Source organism: Schistocerca nitens, chromosome 3 (assembly GCF_023898315.1).
Source record: "Schistocerca nitens isolate TAMUIC-IGC-003100 chromosome 3, iqSchNite1.1, whole genome shotgun sequence".
Taxonomy (NCBI): Eukaryota; Metazoa; Arthropoda; class Insecta; order Orthoptera; family Acrididae; genus Schistocerca; species Schistocerca nitens.
In genome coordinates this window covers 662993853-663017237 of record NC_064616.1, presented here as the reverse complement: position 1 = coordinate 663017237, position 23385 = coordinate 662993853, and the positions used below count along the sequence as shown (strand labels likewise).

General features: G+C 38.2%; 1 protein-coding gene across 1 annotated transcript in view; it reads left to right on the top strand.

The window, feature by feature from the left end:
• LOC126248623 (probable C-mannosyltransferase DPY19L1) overlaps nt 1-15287 on the top strand; it is a 224541-nt gene extending 209254 nt beyond the window's left edge. The window contains exons 11-14 of the mRNA XM_049949793.1: nt 1258-1366; nt 10958-11120; nt 12039-12164; nt 14912-15287. Coding sequence (XP_049805750.1) covers nt 1258-1366; nt 10958-11120; nt 12039-12164; nt 14912-15119 — 606 coding nt within the window. The 3' untranslated portion in view covers nt 15120-15287. The remainder of the gene's footprint in view (nt 1-1257; nt 1367-10957; nt 11121-12038; nt 12165-14911) is intronic.
• The last annotated feature ends 8098 nt before the right edge of the window (nt 15288-23385 follow it).

Sequence of the window (23385 nt, the reverse complement as noted above, 5' to 3'; positions counted from 1 at the left end):
GAGATGCCCCACATTGGATGTCGCGACGAAATCATGAATCGCATTTGTGAGAAGCATTTGCTGTTCTATGAGACCTTGCAATAGTTGCTCTAAAGTAGCCAGGGAAACACGTGGGTCAACGATGAAAAAGAAAAATTCACTACCTCGTCGCCAATTGTTATAACTTCAAGTTGAACAAATATATTTCAAGGACGACGCAATACATGAATGTCACATATCTAGTAAACAGAGTAAGACGTGTGTCACTTTAACAGTCAAATCATCACTGAGTCCGAGTCTAGCGGCCGCTGGCTGGCTGGCCGCTTAGGTGGCGCTGCTGCTGCATGGCTGGCAGACAGCGCCGCATGTAGAGGACACGCGTAACTGCGCGGCGGCACTTTGGAAGATCGGCAAGTCACAACAGTTATACTATTCTTTCCACTATACTGTCAGCAGGAGAGCAAACATGGGTGATAAAAGGAATGCATGCATAGCAAGCATGTGTTCTTTCCCTTAGCAAACTGTATATCATCCATTTCACATTGACTTCCCATGTCCTGTGCAGGCACCCAGTTGTCTCCTCTATCCCTTCATCTGAAAACATGTCCCTTTTCTCCTGCCTTTCAAGGTCTTTGAGTCTGCACCCATTTTATACTTCTCAACTTTAGAATACCGGATGCGAGGCATCAGGATTTCTTACTCTCAGGACATAAAGTTGTGGCTGGTGGGATGAGGCGGCCTGCAGCGTCACTCGGCCCCAGGCACATGTCTTTTATAAGTGGTGGCAGGCCCTGGAGGCATTGATTGTGTCTCAGCAGTGGGATGTCGAAGTGTGCATGCATCACGAGTCCTTGAGCATCAAAATCCTCTGTACAGTCACTCGCCGATCATACTGGCACCAAAACAGAGGATGACAGAGAGAGGGCCAAAATACTGAATTCATGATTATGTTCATGTAAAAGAAACTAGTTGTATGCAAAGTGCTCACAAATTTGTGAGTGAAACAACTGGATAATCCAGTGTTCAGTTTTTTCCTTCTTCTTCCAGTACAAGGTTGGGACAGAATGAATTTGGCTGTGGGTGTCATTGGTGATATTTTCATCAATTGGATCTGAATGTCAAATTTTCTAGTGGAGGACTTCACTATAAAATCTGCTTAAATGACCAGAAATTGGAGGATAACGAGAAGAAAATTGTGACTTATAATAATCATCTTCTTTAATGTAATAATGTAATTGTATATGAATTTTTGATGTGAATGATGTATTTCATTTTCAGTATTTCTCTTCTTTGAGGATAGAAGTTCATTGTGCTCTTATTGCACTAGCTGTTGGGCTAATGAGCATTAAAGGAGTCTCAAACATGGAACACCAGAGAGGTATCAGAGGTAAATGTGATTCTTGCAATTATTCCTACTTTAGTTTTTTTCTTAACCAACTTTAATGTGTGCAGGAATTCAATATACAGAGAATAAATTAGAATTAAGGTACAAACATAAAGTACAATGGGAGCTATATTGAATGTAATACTCCGAGAGGCTGAAAAAGAAACAAAAAAGAATAAGAAGAAGTAACGTGTAATGAGTTACTGTAATTTAAGCCAAGGTGCATTGAAAAGGTACAGTTTGGAGAACCAATTTTTGTCCGTAACATGCTAAGGAAAATTGTAGCAGAACTAGGGGCAGAGGAGACAACTCATTGAATAGTAGAAGCACAAGAGTAGAGGCACAAGGAAGCGTGAAGACTTTGTTAGCTTTCAAATGAATCCTTTAATGAGCTAGAATACACATACATAAACACACAGCAGCTACATTATGCCAAGTGAACACACAACACTGAAACTGCAGTTCAGCAGACACATCACTAGCAAGGTAGAACCTGACTTGTTGACCCATTAGGTAACAAATGCCACTGAGTGCCCTGGAGTGTAGTTTTGTGACCATGGTCTCATTTCATATAACTAGGAGTACTCACAGGAGAGAGCAATCACATCCATGAGAAACTAAAGCCAGACAGGTTTGTTATCTGTTCTTCACAACCTTTTGTAATAGGCAGCAGAATGCAACACAATTGTCTCGATCCTTGTAAACAATAACAGGCTGCATAATATCAATCCAAATTGTCTCCTTTAGGATATCTGCTATTCACAGAGGCTCATGATATTTTGTTGAGGAGACACACCATTGAAGGTGTAAAAATGCATTGGTTGGAGGAGAGTTTGCAGATATGGCTGCACAGAATCAAGCCGTATTTAGTTTTCTGGCAATTTGCAACTTAGGTTTGTTTGTGAAGGTGAAAGTGTTTTTCTATGGAGAAAGGGTGTGAAATTACTCCACATTTGCTTATAAAGTATTCTCATATTGGGGTAGTGAACCTGATAGTGTGGTCAGTACTGAGCATGTAGGATATACAGACCTTCATGTGATTCAGATTGTTTTTAACACTTCAAAGTTATACAGCCAAGAGTCTCTGGCCCTTTGTTCTGCTCTAAACTGGTACGGTAGAGCTAAATTGAATCACACCAGGTGGTGGTACAAATCTCTGCTATGGCCGGAATCAGCTAGCGTCACTGATTCTTTATATCGCATTATTGATGCATACATTTCAAAAACTAGTAGGACTGATAACATTTATATATGTTCCCCTGCTATTGTTTACATTTTATTTATGTTAATGTACTGTACATGTTCTTTACAGTAACCTACACTTTACACCACTGTAATACAACAATCAGGTTCAACTTTCCAGTGTAAATTAGTTGTATTGTTCTTAGCAGTTACTGCACTGCTTAGAAAAGCTGTTCAAAATGATGGCCACCAATCTCAGTGCATGCCCAACATCAGCATATCATATTCTGCTGGCCTGTTTCAAAATTGCAACAGTATATACTGAATAACATCACAGGCAGCAACACTCCTGTCAACTAAGTACCTACCTGTATCCACTGGGGTCTCAAATAAATGATATTAGAATTCTATATAGTAAATGAAAAAGTGTTGTGCTAAGACGGCTGTGAACTTCCTCACTGACATGAGGTAGTTCTTTATTGTGCTGGAACCAAATCCTCTCACAGACAACTAAAGATATATCTTGTGACAACTCAGCTAAAACATTTTGCAATAACTGACTGACATTACTATACAAGCAATGACGTGGAAAACAAGGTTCAATAAGATGGTTGTATACAATGTCACTGTAGACATTTACAATAAAGTGTGCTTGGTCATGTGATAGAATTATCTGCATATACATCCATACTCTGCAAACCACTGTGAGGTTCAAATGGTTCAAATGGCTCTGAGCACTATGGGACTTAACATCTTACTTCATCAGTCCCCTAGAACTTAGAACTACTTAAACCTAACTAACCTAAGGACATCACACACATCCATGCCCGAGGCAGGATTCGAACCTGCGACCTTAGCAGTCCCGCGGGTCCGGACTGTAGTGCCCAGAACCGCACAGCCACCGCAGCCGGCCACTGTGAGGTGTTTGGCAGAGGATGCTTCCCATAGTATCACACATTAAGGTTTCTTTCCCTTTCATTTGCGTCAGGAGCTCATAAAGAATGATTATTTAATTTCCCTTGTGCATGCTGTAATTAGTCTAATCTTGTCTTTGGAGTCCCCATGGGAATGGTACATAGAGGGCTTTTTTATAGCCCTAGATTCCTCATTTAAATGTGGGTACTGAAATTTTGTAAGTAGATTTTGTGCACAATAGTTGGTGTCAATCTTCAAGCATCTTTCCAGTCAGGTTTTTCAGCATTTCTGTGATGCTCTTCCATGAGTCAATGAAACCGATTACCATTAAGTGCTGCCCTTCTTTATACATGTTCATTACCCCTTGTATGACCTGATTGATGTGGTTGCCACATACTTGAGCAATATTCTAGGATGTGGTGTATGAATATTTTGTAAGCAATCTCCTTTGTATACTTTTTCCCAATATCCTACTAGTGAATAAAAGTTTTCCACTTGCATTGCTTTACCTCTGGTTGAGTCTGTGTGATAATTCCATCATAACTTCCAATTTTTTACATCTAGATGTTTGTATGGGTTGACTGATTCCAGTTGTGACTCGCTGATATCCTAGTCATGGAATACTTATGTTTCTACATTTTATAAAGAACAAGTTTGTGCAGTAGTTAGCATACTGCGCTCTCATTTGGGAGGATGGTGGTTCAAATCTGCCTCCAACTGTCCAGATTTAGGTTTTCTGTAATTTCCCTATATCAGTTCAGGCAAATACCAAAATGATTCCTTTGGAAGGGTGCAGTTGATGTCCTTCTCTATTCTTAACAAAAATAATCCAAGCTTGTGCTCCATTTGTAATGACCTTGCTGTCGATGGGACTTTAACCCCAATCTTCTTTCCTTCTTTTAGTAGAGGAAATGTGTCTACACAACAAGCTGCTGAAGTAACCACTGGCATCATTGGATTTATGGAGTAAAGTCTGGTCTATCTTGTGGTGGGATCCTATGCAAAATGTAACAGTACTCTTCATCAAACTCAGCCACTGTGTGACCAACAGAATACAGTATTGGCAAAATGTCTAAACAAAACGTAGCAAGTTGTTTATCTTAGCACAACTATGAAATTTTAGAAGACCTGACTGAATATTTGTGCAGTTTTTTCCTAGATAACTTTATTATCTGCAAAAAATCTAATGTTGCTGGTAATATTGTTTGCTAGGTTATCAGTATACAACATGAACAAGTGTCCCAACGTACTTCCATCAGACATGAACAAAGTTACTTCTGTATCTCCATCGAAGATAGCATGCTGCATTCTCCTTACCAAGAAATTACCAGTATAATCACAAAGTTCGTTTGACATCCCATAGGATTTTACTTATGTTAATAAGTGTTGATATGGTTCATAGTCACACTTTTTGACAGTCAAGAAATATTCCATCTTTTCTATTGCCTTGGTCCATCGCTTTCAGGATGACATCTGAGTAAAGTGAAACTTGCATTAGGCATGATAGATTTTTTTTGAATTTGTGCTGGTTAGCTTGGAGGAGGCCATTCTGTTTATGATATCTCATTAGGTTTGAGCTCAGAATGTTATAATATTATATGACATGTTAGGGTTCTGCTGATCCCATACATGGCTAATCCTGCTGTTTGTAATACCTTTGTGAGTAAATGAAGTCTCAGCCATAAATAGTTCAAAGTAGAGGAAATGTGTCTACACAACAAGCTGCTGAAGTAACCACTGGCATCATTGGATTTATGGAGTAAAGTCTGTCTATCTTGTGGTGGGATCCTATGCAAAATGTAACAGCACTCTTCATCAAACTCAGCCACTGTGTGACCAACAGAATACAGTATTGGCAAAATGTCTAAACAAAACATAGCAAGAGGAATTTCCAAATGTAAACAATAAAGGTTACTAAGTGATCAGTGTAAGCTTACCAACATAACACTTATGGAATGTCCTCCTGCTATTAATGTATTTGTTGAACATGTTAAATAAAGTGTACCACACTCCAGCAATAGATTTTTGTTGTCATAATGTTATTTGCACACAACATTCCTTATGTGATGATCAGCTTTGTAATATGCAAGAGTCTCCAAATTCGAACCAGATATTAAGTTACACCAATTAGCACCATATCACCAAATTCTCTGGTGGTAGACTAACACATTACTTTATGCGACTGTACTGAATTTTACATGATGTTTATGTTTTCTCTCCCAGGCACTGACTTAGTAACTGTGCATTCTAATAGCTTGGTGTGTACTGATAGTTACAAATTGACTGTTGGGTATTGGCTGACTACATGATATTAATGTAATGATTGCTGAACACAAACTAAGACTTTGTGTGCGGCTCCTATTTATAGGCATGCATAATACAGGAATCACAAAATGGTAAAATAATGCTTATTACATGTTAAATAATAACATAAAAAGCAGAAAGATGAAAAGAGATAAAGATACAATAGTGCCATATATTTGTTAAACTAATAGCTGTATAATTAGGAAATTGCCAAAGTAGCAGTACTGTTTTGTGGGAGAGCAATATTAACAAAAAGGGGATTCCCTTAGTTTTCTAGTAAAATCTTGAGGAAGTGAAATTTTCTGATTTGAATAATCAGCAAACTAATAAGTTATTTTAATGTAAGCAGGCACTTTTGGAATCAGAGAAATCAAAGCTATGGAACTGTGGTACTGAATATTGAAAAGAAGTATAAGGGGCATTCAAAAAGAAATGAGCCAGAGTCTGGAATGTGCAAAACAGGTGACAGGAGGGTAATATTGTGGCATGTGTAATGAGGTGTGATTCCGACCAGAGCATGGAAGTTCACAGCCCATTGCTAAAGTGCATGCGTGTATGTCACATGACTATGCATCAATTGTGACTATGCATCAATCGTCCAACGCTGCCAGTCGCATTGCAAACAGTGACATGGAGGTGTCAACAGAAGAGCAAAGAGGTGTTATTCATTTTCTGACAGCGGAAGGAGTAGGAGGGACAGAAATTCATCGACAAATGTCACAAGTGTACAACAAACACTGCATGCCCCTTGCAAGGGTCAAGGCATGGCACAAGCGCATCAGGGAAGGAAGGATGTCGTTAGCCGTTGATGCACAGTCTGGAGCACCACACTGCATTACTGATGACATCGTCCAGCTGGTGAATGCACTCATTACCCAGGACTGCCGAGTGACAGTGAAAGCCATAGCCACCGTGGTCGGATTGAGCATCGAAAGTGTTCACACCATCATGACGGAATGACTGCACATGTGGAAATTGTGAGCCCAATGGGTGCCCCACAGTCTTCAACCACACCAGGAACCATGTCGAATGGCCCACTGTCTTGCTCATCTGCAGTGCTATGCTCGGGAAGGGAATGTGTTCCTGGCACGAGTGGTTGCTGGAGATTAGTCATGGTTCATCACTTCAAACCAGAATCAAAACGACAAAGTCTCCAGTGGAAGCATCCAGTGTCTCCACCACCAAAAACAGCCAAGGCCATCCTCACAAGTGCAGGAAAGGTTATGCTGATGTTCTTCTTTGACCAAGATGGCCCTCTTCGGATTCACTTCCTGCAGCATGGGACAACAGTGAATGCCCAGTGTTACTCACAAACCTTGATCATGCTTCGCCAAGCGATCAAAACGACAATGCAAAGCCTCATATGACCAACACAGTTGCAGCACTCCTGCAGAAATTCAAATGGGAGGTTCGCAGCCACCCTCCATACAGTTTGCACCTCTCTCCCAGTGATTATGCCATTTTTGATTCCCTTAAAAAGGCTCTGAGGGGGCAAACAATTCGCCTCGGACGACGACGTCCAACTGTATGTGCGGAACTGGTTAACATTGCAGCCCCGGGAATTTACGAGACAACCATTCACCACCTTGTGTCACAGTGGGACAAGTGTCTCAACAGCCAGGGTCAATACTTCTAACATACAGGTACTGGTTTCTGTAATTATGCCACTGGCTTGTTTCTTTTTGAACACCCCTTATACATTTTAAGATTGGAAAATTCTGGAACATGAAAATTTTGAATACTGATGTCTTTTGAAAGATGAAGTTTTAGGAAAAAGTTAAGACATTTCTTGGAAAGAGGAGAATGAAGACCTTCAAATGAACTATTATCAGTTTAGAAAGAAATGACTATTTGCTCATAGAAAATTTCACCTTCATCACATTTGCATGTATAATTAATCACTAATATTCCTTTAATGAAAATGTTTCCATTAGAGTCAAATGTACTGTTATTATCAGTAGTCTGCAAACTATCTGGTGAATAATAAATTTTAATGAAATACAGCATGTATAAGAAATTAGCTATTTTGTGTAACTGTCGTATATCTACTACTAATGAACATATGTCAAACAGGGAAAAAATAATATTGGTGTCAGGGGTGGTATAAGAACAAGTAAGGTGGTTCCACCTTGCTCTCTTAAAAGTGGTGGAGGATCCTGAGATTGGGCATTTACACATCACCTAAGGAGGACAAGTAAATGTCTGTAAGTCCAGGCGGAACAAGAAATTTAGCTGACTAAATATTTCGTACATTACTTCTGAACAACAGTGTTGAGGGAGTTGTATATTCTTAATTTGGTCTTCCAGTCCCTAAGTACCCTATCCCAAATGTTTAGCAGGCCACCGCTTATAACACACTGTTTAGTTTTTGGAAACTTGCACTAAATCGTGTTGTATAAGCACATTGAATTCATACCTCACATATCGATAGTAGTGCCATTCATGTGGACCAGCAGGTGAGACAAAACACCACCTGTATTCAGGGAGAATAGGTTTAAACTTCTTGCGTAGTCATCCTAAATAATGTCTTCATGATTTGCCAAAATCACTTTTACTGTATCGATTTATTCAATAAGGTGATGGTCAGCAACTTTATCTCTTTTCTTGTTTGCAACTGGATTAGTACTTGGGCTTCTAATAAACCCAGTGTCAGTAAGACATTAAGCCCCAAATTTTCTTCTGTTCTTTGATTCACAGTTGCTACATACTATGCAAATAATTTAAGAGTAAAGGCAACAATTCACCAGATACTAAAAGCTTGGAGGCATTGTTGACAGGCACACAAAAAAGGCAGTAAACTTCACTAGCTTTTGAATCAATCATTTTTTGAGCTAGATTAAAATTATTTATGTTTGTGAGTACACGCTATGTCAGAAGACAGTATGCATTATTGCTTCACCAGTTTTCGAGTTATTTTGCTGCTGCAGTCATCTTAAATATATAGATTCGAATTGCAATACACATCACTTTATGGAGTAAATAATACTATCTTTAAAAGTATATGCTCTTATCTTTCATCTAAGAGTAAATTGAAAGCTTAATTTATGTTGATTAGGCTATCTTATCTGCACCTTAATTGTTTTGACCAATGTGTGCACACCTGTGGTATCATATATGCGACTCATGATGTAAGGGGATGAGTGTGGAAGTTCCATTCAAAAATTCGACTGAAGGAGCTGTAAGTTTTGCAGAGAAGTAAATGCAAATAATTTGACTGAGGGCAGCTGCATGTAAAGGTGGAATGCTAACAGTTCAGTTGTCTATTTAGCACCTTTTTATTTCCTCAGTTTTTTCTGTAGTTATTTCTACTTTATTTGAACCCAAACATTGCTCGTGGTTCTTTATTTGTTTTGTCATTATTTGTAATGTTTTACTAAACCATTGTCGTGAGCATGTACTAACTACTCACAAGTTCATATCTTGATTTTTATATTTTATTATTGCTGCTTGTTTTAAAGGCTCTGTTCCTGTCTTGTTCATATGTTGATTTTTGCAGCATTCGGGATGCTTTTTGTTATGGCTTCCTTAATGTCTTTCCCATAATCTACTCACATATACATAAATGAAAACTAGTACACTCTTGCCCTATGTGAAATATAAACAATGGTTGAGGTGAAAGTTCAGCTCTCTACCTTTGTACACAGTCAAGCACAGTAGATGACACATACAAGGGATGCACAAAAATATGAAGAGACACCAAAAACACAATGCATTACAATGCCTAACACAGTATAGGAAAGCCATTGACATTCAAAACAGCTTCCACGCATCCCAGAATTGATAAATACAGGTTCTGTATGGTTTTCAATGGTATCTTATACCATTCTTCCTGCAAAATAATGGCAAGTTCAGATAATGATGATGGATGTGAACAGCAATCTCTCTCTCTCTCTCTCTCTCTCTCTCTCTCTCTCTCTCTCTCACACACACACACACACACACACACACACACACACACTCACACTTCTCTCTAAGGTAGATCATAAAGGCTCAATAACATTGAGATCTGATGGTGACTATAGTTCCCAGGGGAGGTGTGGTAGTTTGGCCTTGTGCTCAAAAAACCAGTCCCAGACAATGTGAGCTGTGCAAACAGGTGCCCTATCATCTTGGAACACAGCATCACCATTGGAGAGCAAACATTATACCATGAGGTGGACCTGATCAGCCAAAATGGTCACAGAATCCTTACAGAGTAGCCATGGGGCCCATTGAGTACCACAACATGGCTGCCCAAATCATTTCTGAACCCCTACCATGCATTACTCTTGGAACGTAAACTCGACAAGACTCATTGGGCCGAATGACTTTCTTCCGTTGCTCCGTAGCCCAGGTTTTATGACTTCAACACCATATTTTCCTGTTACAGGCATTTGCATCAGGGATGAGTGGTAAAACACTTACATCCTGATTGGTGTTTCAACAGGTATTGTATCGAATATTTATACTGGATACAGGGAAAGTGAAAAAACATCATCTCCTGTGTCACAAACACTTTGGCCACCTTGGTTCAAAAAGCACCCACCATATGACATGTTTGAATGCACTGAGCTCTGACATAATGCACTCACAATTACACAGAACACTGTTCTAACCATGATCGACACTTGCAATATATTGAGGACATTGCACAGATGCCATTTGTGGTCAAATACAACAGTGCAACCTGCTGACTTGGCTAGCATTTGCATTTATGTTCAAGTTTGCATTTCTCACAGTGTTTCTGTATTTTTGCCCACCCCTGTAGAAACTAGGAGATTGTTGCTTAGCATTACAAAATTATTTTTTTTAAACCATGACTTAAAATTTCCATCACCGTAATTGAACTGTGTTAAAGAGTAGTACAATATTTTATCACAAACAGACATATATTGTTGACTGTGGTTAACATTATAAATATTGTAATCTGTGGTTAAGTGAATGTAATTTTCCTGTTTCAGTCAACAATGACATCTTTCACAACTTCAGCACAATAATTTAGTACTTGTACATATTACTTTTATTTTATATAGCATTCGACATTGTTATATAATTTCTCTTTTGTTGCAAATTTATAAATTTGAAATGACAGGACTTTCGCAAAGCTTCACAATAATTTGACACAACAGTTTAACAAACATTCTTACAAATTGTCTCCTTCTGTATATTATATTATCATTATTAATTGCATTATCATATTTTATGTGAGTTTAGGCGAATACAGCAACATACCAATGGAACAGTTAATGATGTGGATAGATACACATGCATCTGAGTCTGCAGTGTTTGCTGGCCCCATGTCAGTGATGGCAAATGTTGCACTATCAACAAAGAGACCTATTGTGAATCATCCACATTATGAGGATATAGAAGCCAGGTCTGTTGTTCAGCTCTCCAGTATTAACTAAATGGAATTAGGTAGATAATAGGAAGATGTAATTTGTATTGGCATGAGTGACTGTTGTAGCTCTGTCATCAGATTTAGATTTTCTATATACATTCTATTGTTTAATGTGTTATATGTTAGTGGCTTGATTACCTGTAGACCAGATTCAGATTTTTCAGATTCTTTATTAGCCATTGACCACATGTAGCAGAACGGGCTTTACATTGTTAATTACTATTTTTCCTTGACCATTGCCCTTCTGTGTAACAGTTGCATTATGGTGATATTAATGCAGGTCAGTAATTAGCGCAATACATTACATTGCAGAAACTATAATGTGGCAGTCATTGTGAGTATAACCAAACAAGAACTTATAACACCCAAGGGGAGAGGAATGGAGTGGGGGAACAAGCTCTCTAGCAGCAGGGCTGGCAGTTTACATCTGCGTTCTATGCTCCTATGAAAGCAGAACTGAAGTAATGGTTGTAAAGATCACCGATCTCTTCTCATGTTGTTAGGGTCATCCTCAAATCCCATCAAAGACCCAGATTAGTCTCTTCACTCATTTCAAAATAAAATAAGAAACAAAAACAACAAGGAATGCAAAACACAACACAAAGCAAAGCAAAGCGGAAGACACAAAGCATTCAGTAAAGCCTGCAGCACAGTTGTTTGCTGAGGCAGGCAGTGTCATAAACATGGTAATTCTGTCTTGACCTGTACTGGTATCTTACAGAACCTTAGTTCAAAACACCCCTATGTAAAACTGCCACGTTACAGTGTCTGCATAATAGTGATGCTACGTATTGTTCTTCAGATATTGTTTACACTAGTTTCCTCATGTTTACTGAAATGAAGGTATGTTACACTTTAGGGCTTGCTAAGGTAAACGTTCATTATCTTTCTCAGGGAACGTACAAAGAAGGTGTACATGATATTTGGCCGAAGACCAGCTTGGCAAGTGTTTGAAGTTCTTTCCGACATGGGCGTGGACTTTGTTGTCCTAGAAGAGGCCTGGTGTTTACCAAAAAGCAGGTTGGTTAAAGTTTTTGTATTGTATGAAAGCTGTTACTAGTACAATATATTTGCTCCACAGTAGTAAATATCAAAACCTTGATGGATCTATGCAGTAGCAGGAAAGAAAATTATTCTCAAACATATTTTCAGTTTTTTTAAGTTTCGTATGTCATTCCAAGGAAGAAAATAGATACTGCTTTCCATTAACTTAATTGCTTGTTGGGCATAACATCTTATTTCTTGAAAAACTACAAACTATTAAAACTAAATTATTATACTTCAGTAAGTAATTTTTCACTAAAATAATTAAAAGTGTTGATGCCACATTAAGGTTCAGTTTCCCCACATTCAATACATGCAACTCTCACTACAATGCCATTACTAACACAGTAAGTTGTGCTTTTCTCAATTTAGAATCATGTCATGCTGATAGTATAAATTTGCTTATTTATTTCTTCTTGTGTGATGAAGGGACCATAATTTGTTCATGTTTGTGGTTGCCTAAATTTAATTATAGCTTTGACTTGGTTTTTGGTTTACTAATGCACTTCCTAGTGAATGAACAACTTGAGTAATGAAGGTATTTGTGTTAATACTGTGAAATTAATTGATCAGACTAATACAAAAGACAATTTTCTTGTCAGTTGCTAATGTTTTCTTGGAAAATAATATTTTTTAAATGATTTAAAATATCAGAGCATTGTCAGAATCAAATAATAGTGTTGTTATTTCATTGATTCTATTTGTCCTTCTCCCTGCCATGTTACTGATATAGATTTTCAAGCAATGGAAAGTCCAGGGTGGAATAACAGCAATATGAAAAAGATAAATTGCTACTCACCACATAGAGGAGGTGTTGAGACACAGACAGACACAATGAAAAGACTGCTAAACATTTAGTTTTTAGACATTTTTAGACAAAGAAGTCCACACACACACACACACACACACACACACACACACACACACAGAGCCGCTTGGGCCCCTTGAGCCTGAGTGACGGTATACAGTAACTCTTTTTGTGTGTGTGTGTGTGTGTGTGTGTGTGTGTGTGTGTGTGGTTCTGTAATTTGTATTTCTTAATTCTATAACTCTTGTTTTCCATCTTGATGAGGGTGTAATTAGAGTACACACTCCACGTAAATGAAAACAGTTGTTGATGAGATTTTCATTATGGATGTTATCTTTTTGAGTGTAGATTTTAGACATTTCAAGTGCATTTATTTCAAAATATTTTGTAAGGATCATTGATAACCAAACAGCTGAGTGGCTGTGGATCTCCTTCACCAGGCTATTAATTTGGTTTCTTTTTTCTCACCCAGTATTGTTATTTCTGATTTTGCAAGTGTAAATTTACTTTTAGCTTCACAGGTTTTGAAATCCAACCTGTTACTATCACTGGACATTGATTTCCCTCTAATTCTACACTGCAGTCTGTGCCCTGGTATCCTGGGTGATTTTACTACTTGGTCTTGTTGTCCATTCTTGCAAGTGGTTATTTCATTGGGCTTCTAGTCAGGACCACACTTATTGTTAGAAGCAACTATCACAGACATAAAGACAAATCCTTCTCTTCTCCCTAAACACAGTATGACACTCATCACTGCAGTTTTGTATTTCAGAACACTCTACCTCATAGCACATCCCTTCAAATGAACTATTCCTGGATGGTTCTAGCAGATGCTGTGCAAAATTGGTCATAATTTGTGTTCCTTATGCATGTAGGCAACAACAGTTGTTCATCAGATACAGCACTTAAGACCTCAGTCTACATCTTGCTGCCACCTGGAAGCAGTCTGATGAACATCTGCACCTTCCTTAAGCTACCGGCATGAACACTGATACATGGCTGGCACCTCACACTCAACAACCACACTATGTATTCAGTGAAATTGTACCCACCAGCACCATTCTGGCATGTTTACTTTTTTTATCCCAGTATGTTATGTGTAACAACAGATCACTCATTCATTAGCTCAGTTACACTGTTTTGTTTTCATGCTTAATACATGTTGCTTACTCGAGCCCCAGCTTGGCAATTTCAATAACAAACTTTACTGCCCCTTTGTCAAATCCCGATTCAAATGTGGTATTTCCACATCATGCGTTGAAAAGTATCATTTTGGACTCGTGCAGCATCCTCTGTTTGGTCATGGTAGTTAGTGTGATTAAGATATTAATGCTCTCCTATTCTTCCTTTATAATTTGCATGTGTCAGTGAATTTGTACCTCCTTGATGATACATTTAATAGAATTATGCAGATTGCTCTTTCTTTTGCAAACCAATTTTGGTGCTGATGTTATCTTCCTTTTTCATTGCCAGCAGTAGCATCCATGTTTTCTAATACAGTGAAGCTTTCTGCTAGTTTTTACTTCACTAATAGATTGTCAGTATGTTCTGATGTACATTTTTCTTGCTGATGTTCATAATCTGTCATTGGTATCAAAACTAAGGTACTGTGGAGACAATAGTCATCGCACTGATTGACATTCTGTGTTTGGAAATGATCATTTTTGAGACGTAAATTGCAGCAGCCACTCGTCTTTGTTTCTTCACAAGGGACCAAATACGTGATAATTTAGAAACTATTTCAGATGTAATTTCTGTATTAACTACCACTGACAGAGATTATTTATTGTGCTATTAAATTTGTAGAAAACATACCAACAGAGATACATTTGCCAAACTTTTCAGACATCTGGTGTTGTTGCACTCATGTTGTAGTGTTCTGACATTTGCTTATTAGTATTCTTTCTGTTACCAGGGCAGGATGCAGCATCCTAGAAATTTGGGATACAGTGGAGGAGAAATTGCCTTGGAATCCTGTTTGCCCAAAATTGTTTCATGGGGATCCAGACCCATTTGAGAGAGTATTCTCAAATGGCATGTATGTAGTCCTAAAAATACATCAGCGGGATCAGACACCACCTAGCTATGTTGAACTGGTGCCCCCAATGGAGTATATCATGTAGACACCCACGAATGAACTGAAAATGAATACCAAAGAAGAGAAAGATTAAGTGTTGTATATGATTATAGTAAAGTTTTTTAATATTTTATGTGAGTTAGCAAGTGAATTGTATTTTTGTTTTTTTGTTTTATACTGTTGAATTTTATATTAAAATTTGACTGGTTCGTAATGAATGGTGGCACATGAATTCTATTTTAGCATGACAGCTATTCTCCTAAATAACCCACTTGATTCCCCCCCCCCCCCTCTGTGTGTGTGTGTGTGTGTGTGTGTGTGTGTGTGTGTGTGTTTGTATGACTTACACATACCAGTTGTGTAAGAACTTTTGTGCTATTTTTACTATAAACAAGTTGATGTTAGATAAACATTTTTGGTGCTCTGCTAGATGTGTATGAACCTAGTGTTGCATATGCTGAAAATAACAACATATCAGTGTGGGCATTTGGAAACAACATTGACATAGGAAATACAGGGTGGTGCATGAAAAACTGGCCCTGAGTACAGAGTGCTTGCCAGTTACACATGAATTGTTGCCTATTATGAGCAGATACAAGAAAAAATACATGAACATGTAATTATCAAGTAACAGTTAAATAACAAATAACCTAATGCTGTTGTATCTGCTCACGGCGGGCAACAGTTCATGCATAAGTGGCGAGCAGCCTGTACTTAGGCCAGTTTTTTGTGCACCACCCTGAACTAACGACCCACCATATCTTTACACAGGTGGCAACAAGTATCTACAGGGTAGCAGTAATAAATTATCTATAAAAACCATCCTTCACATCAGTCTGTCTGTCAGTGAAAACTGTATCAAAATCAGTGCAGTTGTTCCTAATATTAGCCTTCACATGCAGCCAGAAAAATGTGGCTGGAGCCTTTAATTTATAATAAGTAGTGAAGTGACATTTCAGGATGTTGTTGGTGGGAAGTATTTCTGGTTACAAAGAACCTAGAAATCTTGCCTCAATACACTCTGTGGCAGAAATTTGTATATCGGAAAGCTTTCAACCAAATGTGTTCTGCATGGATTAATTGATCATGATATCCATCAGACTGCACATGTCCCAAATTCTTTAGTACATTATTAATTCATTGTGAATAAAACTAGTCAAAAAATAAGAGCAGATAGTGGAATGAACAAGGAGGGAACACTATGAGCAGTTGGCTTTTATATTAGTGATAGAAGGAAATTAGGGAAAGAAACAAGTGTTACAAACTGGAAGAGACATAAAAGTGGTGAAAAAACAAGGAAGAGGCTATTGCAGATAAACATGGATAAACAAACTGTAAGAAATTAACATTATGAGAAGGTAAGTAATGGAATCAAAATGCTGTCGAAAAAGTTCTCTGTTGCAGGGATATAATTCAGTGAAAGTCATACATCAGAATACTGTAAACTGTATCCCTACATATTCTGCCTTTCACATTCCTATTTACACGTAGAACTTATATGATCACCATAAATATTTCAATAAGTCAATATACAGTATGTTCAAAACCTGGAGGGTCAAAATTCTACATGTAGAAGACAAGCATAAACTGAGTATTTTGAGAGAATGAACGAATACCTTGAAATGAAGGCTTCAGACAATACAGTATTTCAAATTAGCAATGTATTACCTGGCAAGGTGAACTGATTATGTGGTCAGGGTGGCAACACCGTCATGTTTACATCTGAGAAGCAGGGAGGGAAGACAGTATCAACATACATTTCAGTACTCTTACAGGTGGAGTGCGACCACATTGTATGTACCACTGAATGAAATGCCCATTTAGAACAGATAAGGGACATACAGTATATATTACTCTGACTGCTCATGACACTTCCCAGGGAGTATCCATAAAACTACTTTCCCCTGTGATGTTGCTTCTTTCCAATGGTCTGTATGTCGATTCATTGTCCTGTTTCAGTCACAGATGATAATGCCAACTCTTTGTTAGAATCTATGCCACTTATTTTTTTGCATTTTCAGTTTTCTCATCTGTCAAAGAATTTCTTTTCCCCTAATCATCACATGCCTTTCTTTGCATGCTACACAGACCTTCTGGTTTTCTAATGTCATAGCACTAAAACCTGATGTCACAACAATAAAAGGTCGTGGTTTTGATTCCCAGTGACCACCTTAATTTTTTCTGTCGTGGAAAGGTCTCAAAGGAGGTTCTCTCAGCCTTGTGATGCCAACTGAAAAGCTGCTCAAATATAAAAGCGGCAAAACTGACGTGAAAGTCGCCAAGGTATCAGTTTACTCTAAAGGCTTGTACCACACTAGATAACAACACATGACATTAATTTATTAGTAACAAATGCATCGGCCTTTATTTTTTTGGGGTTAGAGAGTGAAATGCTTGATTAATTATGCTTACCGATCTTAACTCTTTGCAAGAGTCCAGATCAGTTCTATAAGATTTAGGTCGAGACTATATAGGGGAAGCAGGAAGGGAACCATTTTCTTGCAAAATTTTGTCAGTCGTATAAATAGGAGAGGGTTGGTACTCCTTCATTGACTGATTGGCGACTCCATAGAGTGCTGCATGCACAACGACCATTGGATTAATAAAATTAGAAGGAAGGTTAGCGTTGGCCATAATTTTGAGTTATTGTGATCGTTTCATAGCTTCTGTTACTGCTAATAACTAGACACCAGTACCTATGAGCTTTAATTTGTATGCTAAAGCACTGAAGATGATCATTATGTGATAGAAAATCGATTTTGCTGTTAATAAATCATCAAAATTATGGCCATTGCTGACCTTCCTTCTAATTTTATTATTCCTTCATTAATCTCAAACATTTAGTTTTCCTAGTTGCTATGTATCTTTAACTTTTTTCTCTCTATTTATACATGATAGCCTGCCATTTTCCTGTTATAGCTATGGAGGAGAACAGAACATGAAACAAAACTCTGCATTCACAACAATGAAAAGTTGACTGGCACTGTTGTTTGACAATACTCTATGCAACATTTAATCACAATAGCGTGTATGAATCTACAGTTCATCTAACTAAGCTACTCAGCACTTTAATCCCAATGCTTCATTTTCTGTAAAAAACCTAATGTGCTATGCTTTTTATGCCAGAATGTTCTTTCATGACAAAAGCTGTGTATTGCACATAATAATGCAGAAATTGCTATCTAATAACACATTTATCCATATCATCAATGAAATATTTATTGTTTGCATTTTACTAACACTGCTCTGGCCCGGAGATCTGTCTCCTGCTCCACTCAGTAGCATGTCTCTCCTCTCATAATTTGCATACCATTGAGTTACTTAACTTTTGCTTGTTAACATTATTTGCTTACACCTTCTGTCTCCATGTCTGTCAGCTCTACAACAACTTTCTCTTTCTCACCAAAAGTTTAACATGAACCGTATGTTGTCACAGCTTCCTGTGAAGGTGTTTTCCACTATCACTTTTTGGGCTAGCACTCCTAGGTAACAATATGCACTACATTGAACTGGAATGTGACTGTACCTCATGACCTCATCACATGATCACATGGTTAGAAAACCACTTTGCCTTGTCGAGTAATGTGTGGATTGTTTGTAAACTTCTAATGTTTCATAAGAAACAATGGCCTATCACATTTATGTTAATGGCACTACATTAATTTTCAGCTCATGAATTGGTGTCAAAAATAGAGCATAACTCATTACTGGAACATTTAATATATGCAGTAGAATATAATGTACAGAAAGCTGAACAAATAGCAGAGAAAAATTTTGCAGCAGATGTAATCCTAATTGTAAGAATTTTATCACTGTGGATAGAAATTTTAAAGGAATTCAGTCACTCAAGCCACAGAGAAGGAATTGGCTGCACAACAAAATTTGAGAAAGTGACGTTGGATCACATGGGAGTTGATTCATCAGTAAGCACCTGTCAACTTTCCTGCGAAATGCAATTTAAAAAAAAAAAAAAAAATAGTCTTGAGAGTAATGATGGAGCCCAAATTACATTGCTGTCATAGACAGTGTGTGCAAACAGTGGTGCCAAACGATTGTGAACTCAGAGCTCAGTTCTGTCAATTTATTACTAAGCAAAATACAGCTGTAATTTTACAAGATTATAACAGGATCTCATTTACTTACAACCAGTTTGGATGTTGCACTTTACCTGATGTTAGTTCTAGATGTGCTGCCACAATTATTGGAGACTGTAGCTATTAGTGTCTGTGAGAGGATGTGGTTTCAACATATAATGGTGCATCATCTCATTTCAGTATTAGTGCCATGGGTACCTGAACAAGATATACTCTCATTATTGGATTAGAAGCACAGGTCCTGTGGCCCGGGCGATTGCCAGATTTCTTTTGTATAGATTTTTCCCTCAAGGGTCACGTAAAGTTGTCGGTAAATGAAACCCAAATAGAAAGTGAAAGTGAAGTGGTTGATAGGGTGCTAACTACATGTCTCATTGTATAACAAACAAGGATATTTGAGAGACTGTGGCAAAACTTTGTGTCGTTTAACACATGCATTGAGATTATCAATCACCAATTTGCACAACTGCTATGAGCTTAATTTACTATTATACGGTATAAATTGTTTATGCTGAAAAAAAATCCTAAGTATTCATTTATGACCATTAGTTCCTTAACTCAAAATACTGATCTAGGCTCCTCTACCATCTGTATAATTTTGACCTTAAGGCTACAGGCACATGTGTGATTTTTCCATTGGGATTCAAGCTGGAAAAAATGCAGCAGGAATTCAGCACACACACAGCACACACACAGCCACACACAGGTGGAAAAAAACTGCTGGGCATTGGCAGTGAGATTGCCAAGTACGTACACATGAGAAAAAACTTGTCAATACCAGCAATGGACAGTGTTTTATTGGGTAGCAATTCAGTTTTCGCACTGTCTATTACATGCTGATTGTCCTTGAAGTCGAAGACAGCAGAGGAAATAGTTAATCCGCCCTATCCTAATGGTAAGTCAATAAAGGGAAAGTTTGTTCTTCTACATTAGGAACTGAAGGAGTATCCCAATTTATTTTTTGAGTAGTATCGAATGCCTGTTAATTAATACTAAAAACTTATCTATAATACAAATAGAGGCATCAGGAAATTTTTTTCTTGATTGTACTCTTAGGTGTGGCAGATGGGAGGCTACGGCCAGGAAGGAGATTCAAATTTGTTCAAAGCAACTAATCTGGAGTAAAAATTTACACACACACACACACACATTAAATTTGTCTTGAAACCTTTTGAAAACTATCCTACCAACATACCCATTTCACATGTATTTGTGGTTGATGAGTCATTTGCTCTACATGAAAATATCTTAAAACAATTTCCAGAAAAAAAACCTTAATGCCTAAGGTAAAAAAATAAAGATTATCAAAAGAAAGGCATTTTGTACATATGGCATTTTAGCTTGTAAAGGGTGGATTTTGCACTGGCTGATAGATGTGAGTTTTGAATCTGTTGGCATAATTATAACATGTTGTGTATTGCACAATTATGTGAGGATTGTTGACAGTTACAACTTTGAGGAGAAAGTGACATGTCCATGACAAGTATGTCTGCATGCAGAACTAGAGGCAACACAAGTGAAAAATTTGTCAGGGACCAATCTGCAGACTTTTTATGTTCTATTCATGGATCAGTGCCTTGGCTAAACAGCCTTAAGGAATTAATCTTAAGTGACTGCCCTAACAGAAATATGAACAACAGCTTCCCTATAAATTTAGGTGAAATAAAAAATAAAACATTTTTTATAGTTTTTGTATCTATCAGCTTTATTCCTTTCTTCCTGTACCATTTTCTCCCACCCTCCCCCAATAAGTGCTATGGTAATTACTAGCCACAACTCTGCCTCCATGCTCCTGTTTTTATGGTCTAGACTCATATTGTAAATACATAGGTATTTTTGTAACTCTAGAATTAACAGCTCACTGTTCACGTAATGTTACACATGAACACTGAAAGGTTCTGGTCAGGAGTGTGTGACTGGCAGGACACCGCATGAAAAAACTGCTCGTGTGGACACTCGAGCAGAGCATGCGGAGAAATAATCCAGGCTGCAGTCTGCTGTGTATGGCCTCTAAGATGTGCTCCGCATGTGCAGCAGCTGTGTGAGGATGTAGTTAGTTAGATGTATAAGGAATCAGTTGGCATATTTAGAGTGTTCAGGATGAGGGGAGAGGTAGTGTTCAATAGTGGAGAGGCTATGGGCATGGAGGACGTTGGTGTACAAGAAGGTGGCATCAACAGCGACAAGTGGGTCTCTAGTTGGCAATGTGAAGAATGTAGCTTGTGTCTTTAATATGGGAAGTTAGGCTGGGGGTATTTGGTTGGAGGTGTTGGTCAACGAGAGCCAAGATTCTCTCAGTGAGCTCACAGTAACCAGCTACAACAAGCCTCCAGGACTGTCTGGTTTATAGATTTTGGGAAGCATGCAGAAGGTGGATGTGAAGGGGGTTATTAGGATGAGGAGAGAGATATATCAGGTGAGACATTCTAGAATCAGGCTAAGGATGTGAGTAAGGATTGAAGGTCATGCTGGACTTCTGGTATGGGGTCACTATAGCTGGGATCATAGGTGCAGTAATCAGACAGTTGGCAAGTGCCTTCTGTCAGGTAATCATTGCATTTTATAACAGAGGTGGAGCCTTTAACTATAGGCAGAATGATTAAATCCTAAAGTTGTGGATGGTTGTTCTTTCTTCCTTTGAGAGGTTTGTGTTCCTGATTCCTGGGAAAGGAAGGTGAGGCCCAGTTGGAGGTAAAGAATTCCTTAAGGTAATCATGGGGTGGTTAGGTGGGAGTGGAGGAAGGTCACAGATGGATGATTGTATGAAGTGGGAGAGGCAAAGTTCAATGTTGGGATTTGTTTGGAGATATTGGCGGCAAAAAGTGTTTCTACTGTATGAATTGATAGAGCGAGAAAAGGTATTTGATGAGTCCAGCATGATTGAACTTCGCTGTAGGGCTAGGTGAGGCCTTTGGATAAGACTGAAATTTTTGTATGATTGAGGTTTCGGGCGATAGGTCAACAAAAGTGTTTTGATTTTGTTTAGGTTCTGGCTTTTGAGGAATGTTGCGAGTTTTGTGCACATAGCAAGGAGGGGTTTGGGTGCTGTGAGGGGTTGACAAGGGCATTCAGTGGGGTATAGGATACGTATCGATGGGTAGTGGCACTCCAAGGTGGGAGTAAAATGTCAATAAATTGGAAAACTTTTGGAGATGATGTTTGTAGTGCACTTCCAGATGTTAGAGAACATGGGTTTCAAGTGATGAGAAAAGGTGTATATAGTTGGGGTTGTGCAGTAACAGTGAATGAGGGATATGGATTGGTAGAATCTGAAGGCTCAGGAAGCATTTAAGGAAAAGGATGTGGGCCTGTGTTTTAGCTGGGGATATGATACTTTTCTGCACTGATGTAGATAAATGGAGCAGGGGTCCATTTGGGATGGGATGTTGCCAGGGAGGAGGAAAAGGAATGTACATGACATCAGGGATTGGTAAGTATGGGTAAACACTGTAGGGCAATATTGGAGGAAAACTGTGTAGTATCTGATGGATTATATTGTTGCTGCCCTCTGCAAACAGAATTTTTCTGCCTGTACCCTACATTATCTGGAAAGTCACTGATGTAACCATTCAGTCCAAAATGTTTTGAGAATGGAATAATAAGAAATAGAGAAAAGTTGAGGTGATAGTTTTAATGCTTCAGGTGTTCTTCATGGTCTCCTCCACTCAACAAACAGATCGTTCATAAAAACATGCAAAACTGTCAGAAATCTCATTCTTTTAAATGTTGCTCAACTCGTGCATCACAGCTCGAATGCTAGTTGTTTTCAAAATGCTGACCCTTCATGCTAGTTTCTGCACTGTCATTTTGTGGTAGGTTTGTATTGATAAAATCAATTTTTTTTCACTTATGATGAACTGTTTTTGTTCAGGAGTCAAGATGTGGGAGACAAACTTTACACTCACGTTTCTCTTCATTCTGGAAAATGTTTTGAGCACTATATTTATAGGTATTACTTGATTGCAATCTGTGACACAACAAATTTGATACATTACAGCTATATATTCACTACTTAACACTTCCTGCTCACAACTGACTGCTAGATTGCACATCTGTTGTTTAAAGTTGTTTGTTCAAGCTGCCAATGTAGTTATTGCACTGAAGTTGCTTATACACCAAGAATAAAATTAGTCTCTGGATGGACTGTGCACATCAGGAACAGTAATGCTATCTCGAGGAGCTCCTTTGGTAATGCATTTTGAATCTGATAAATATTTT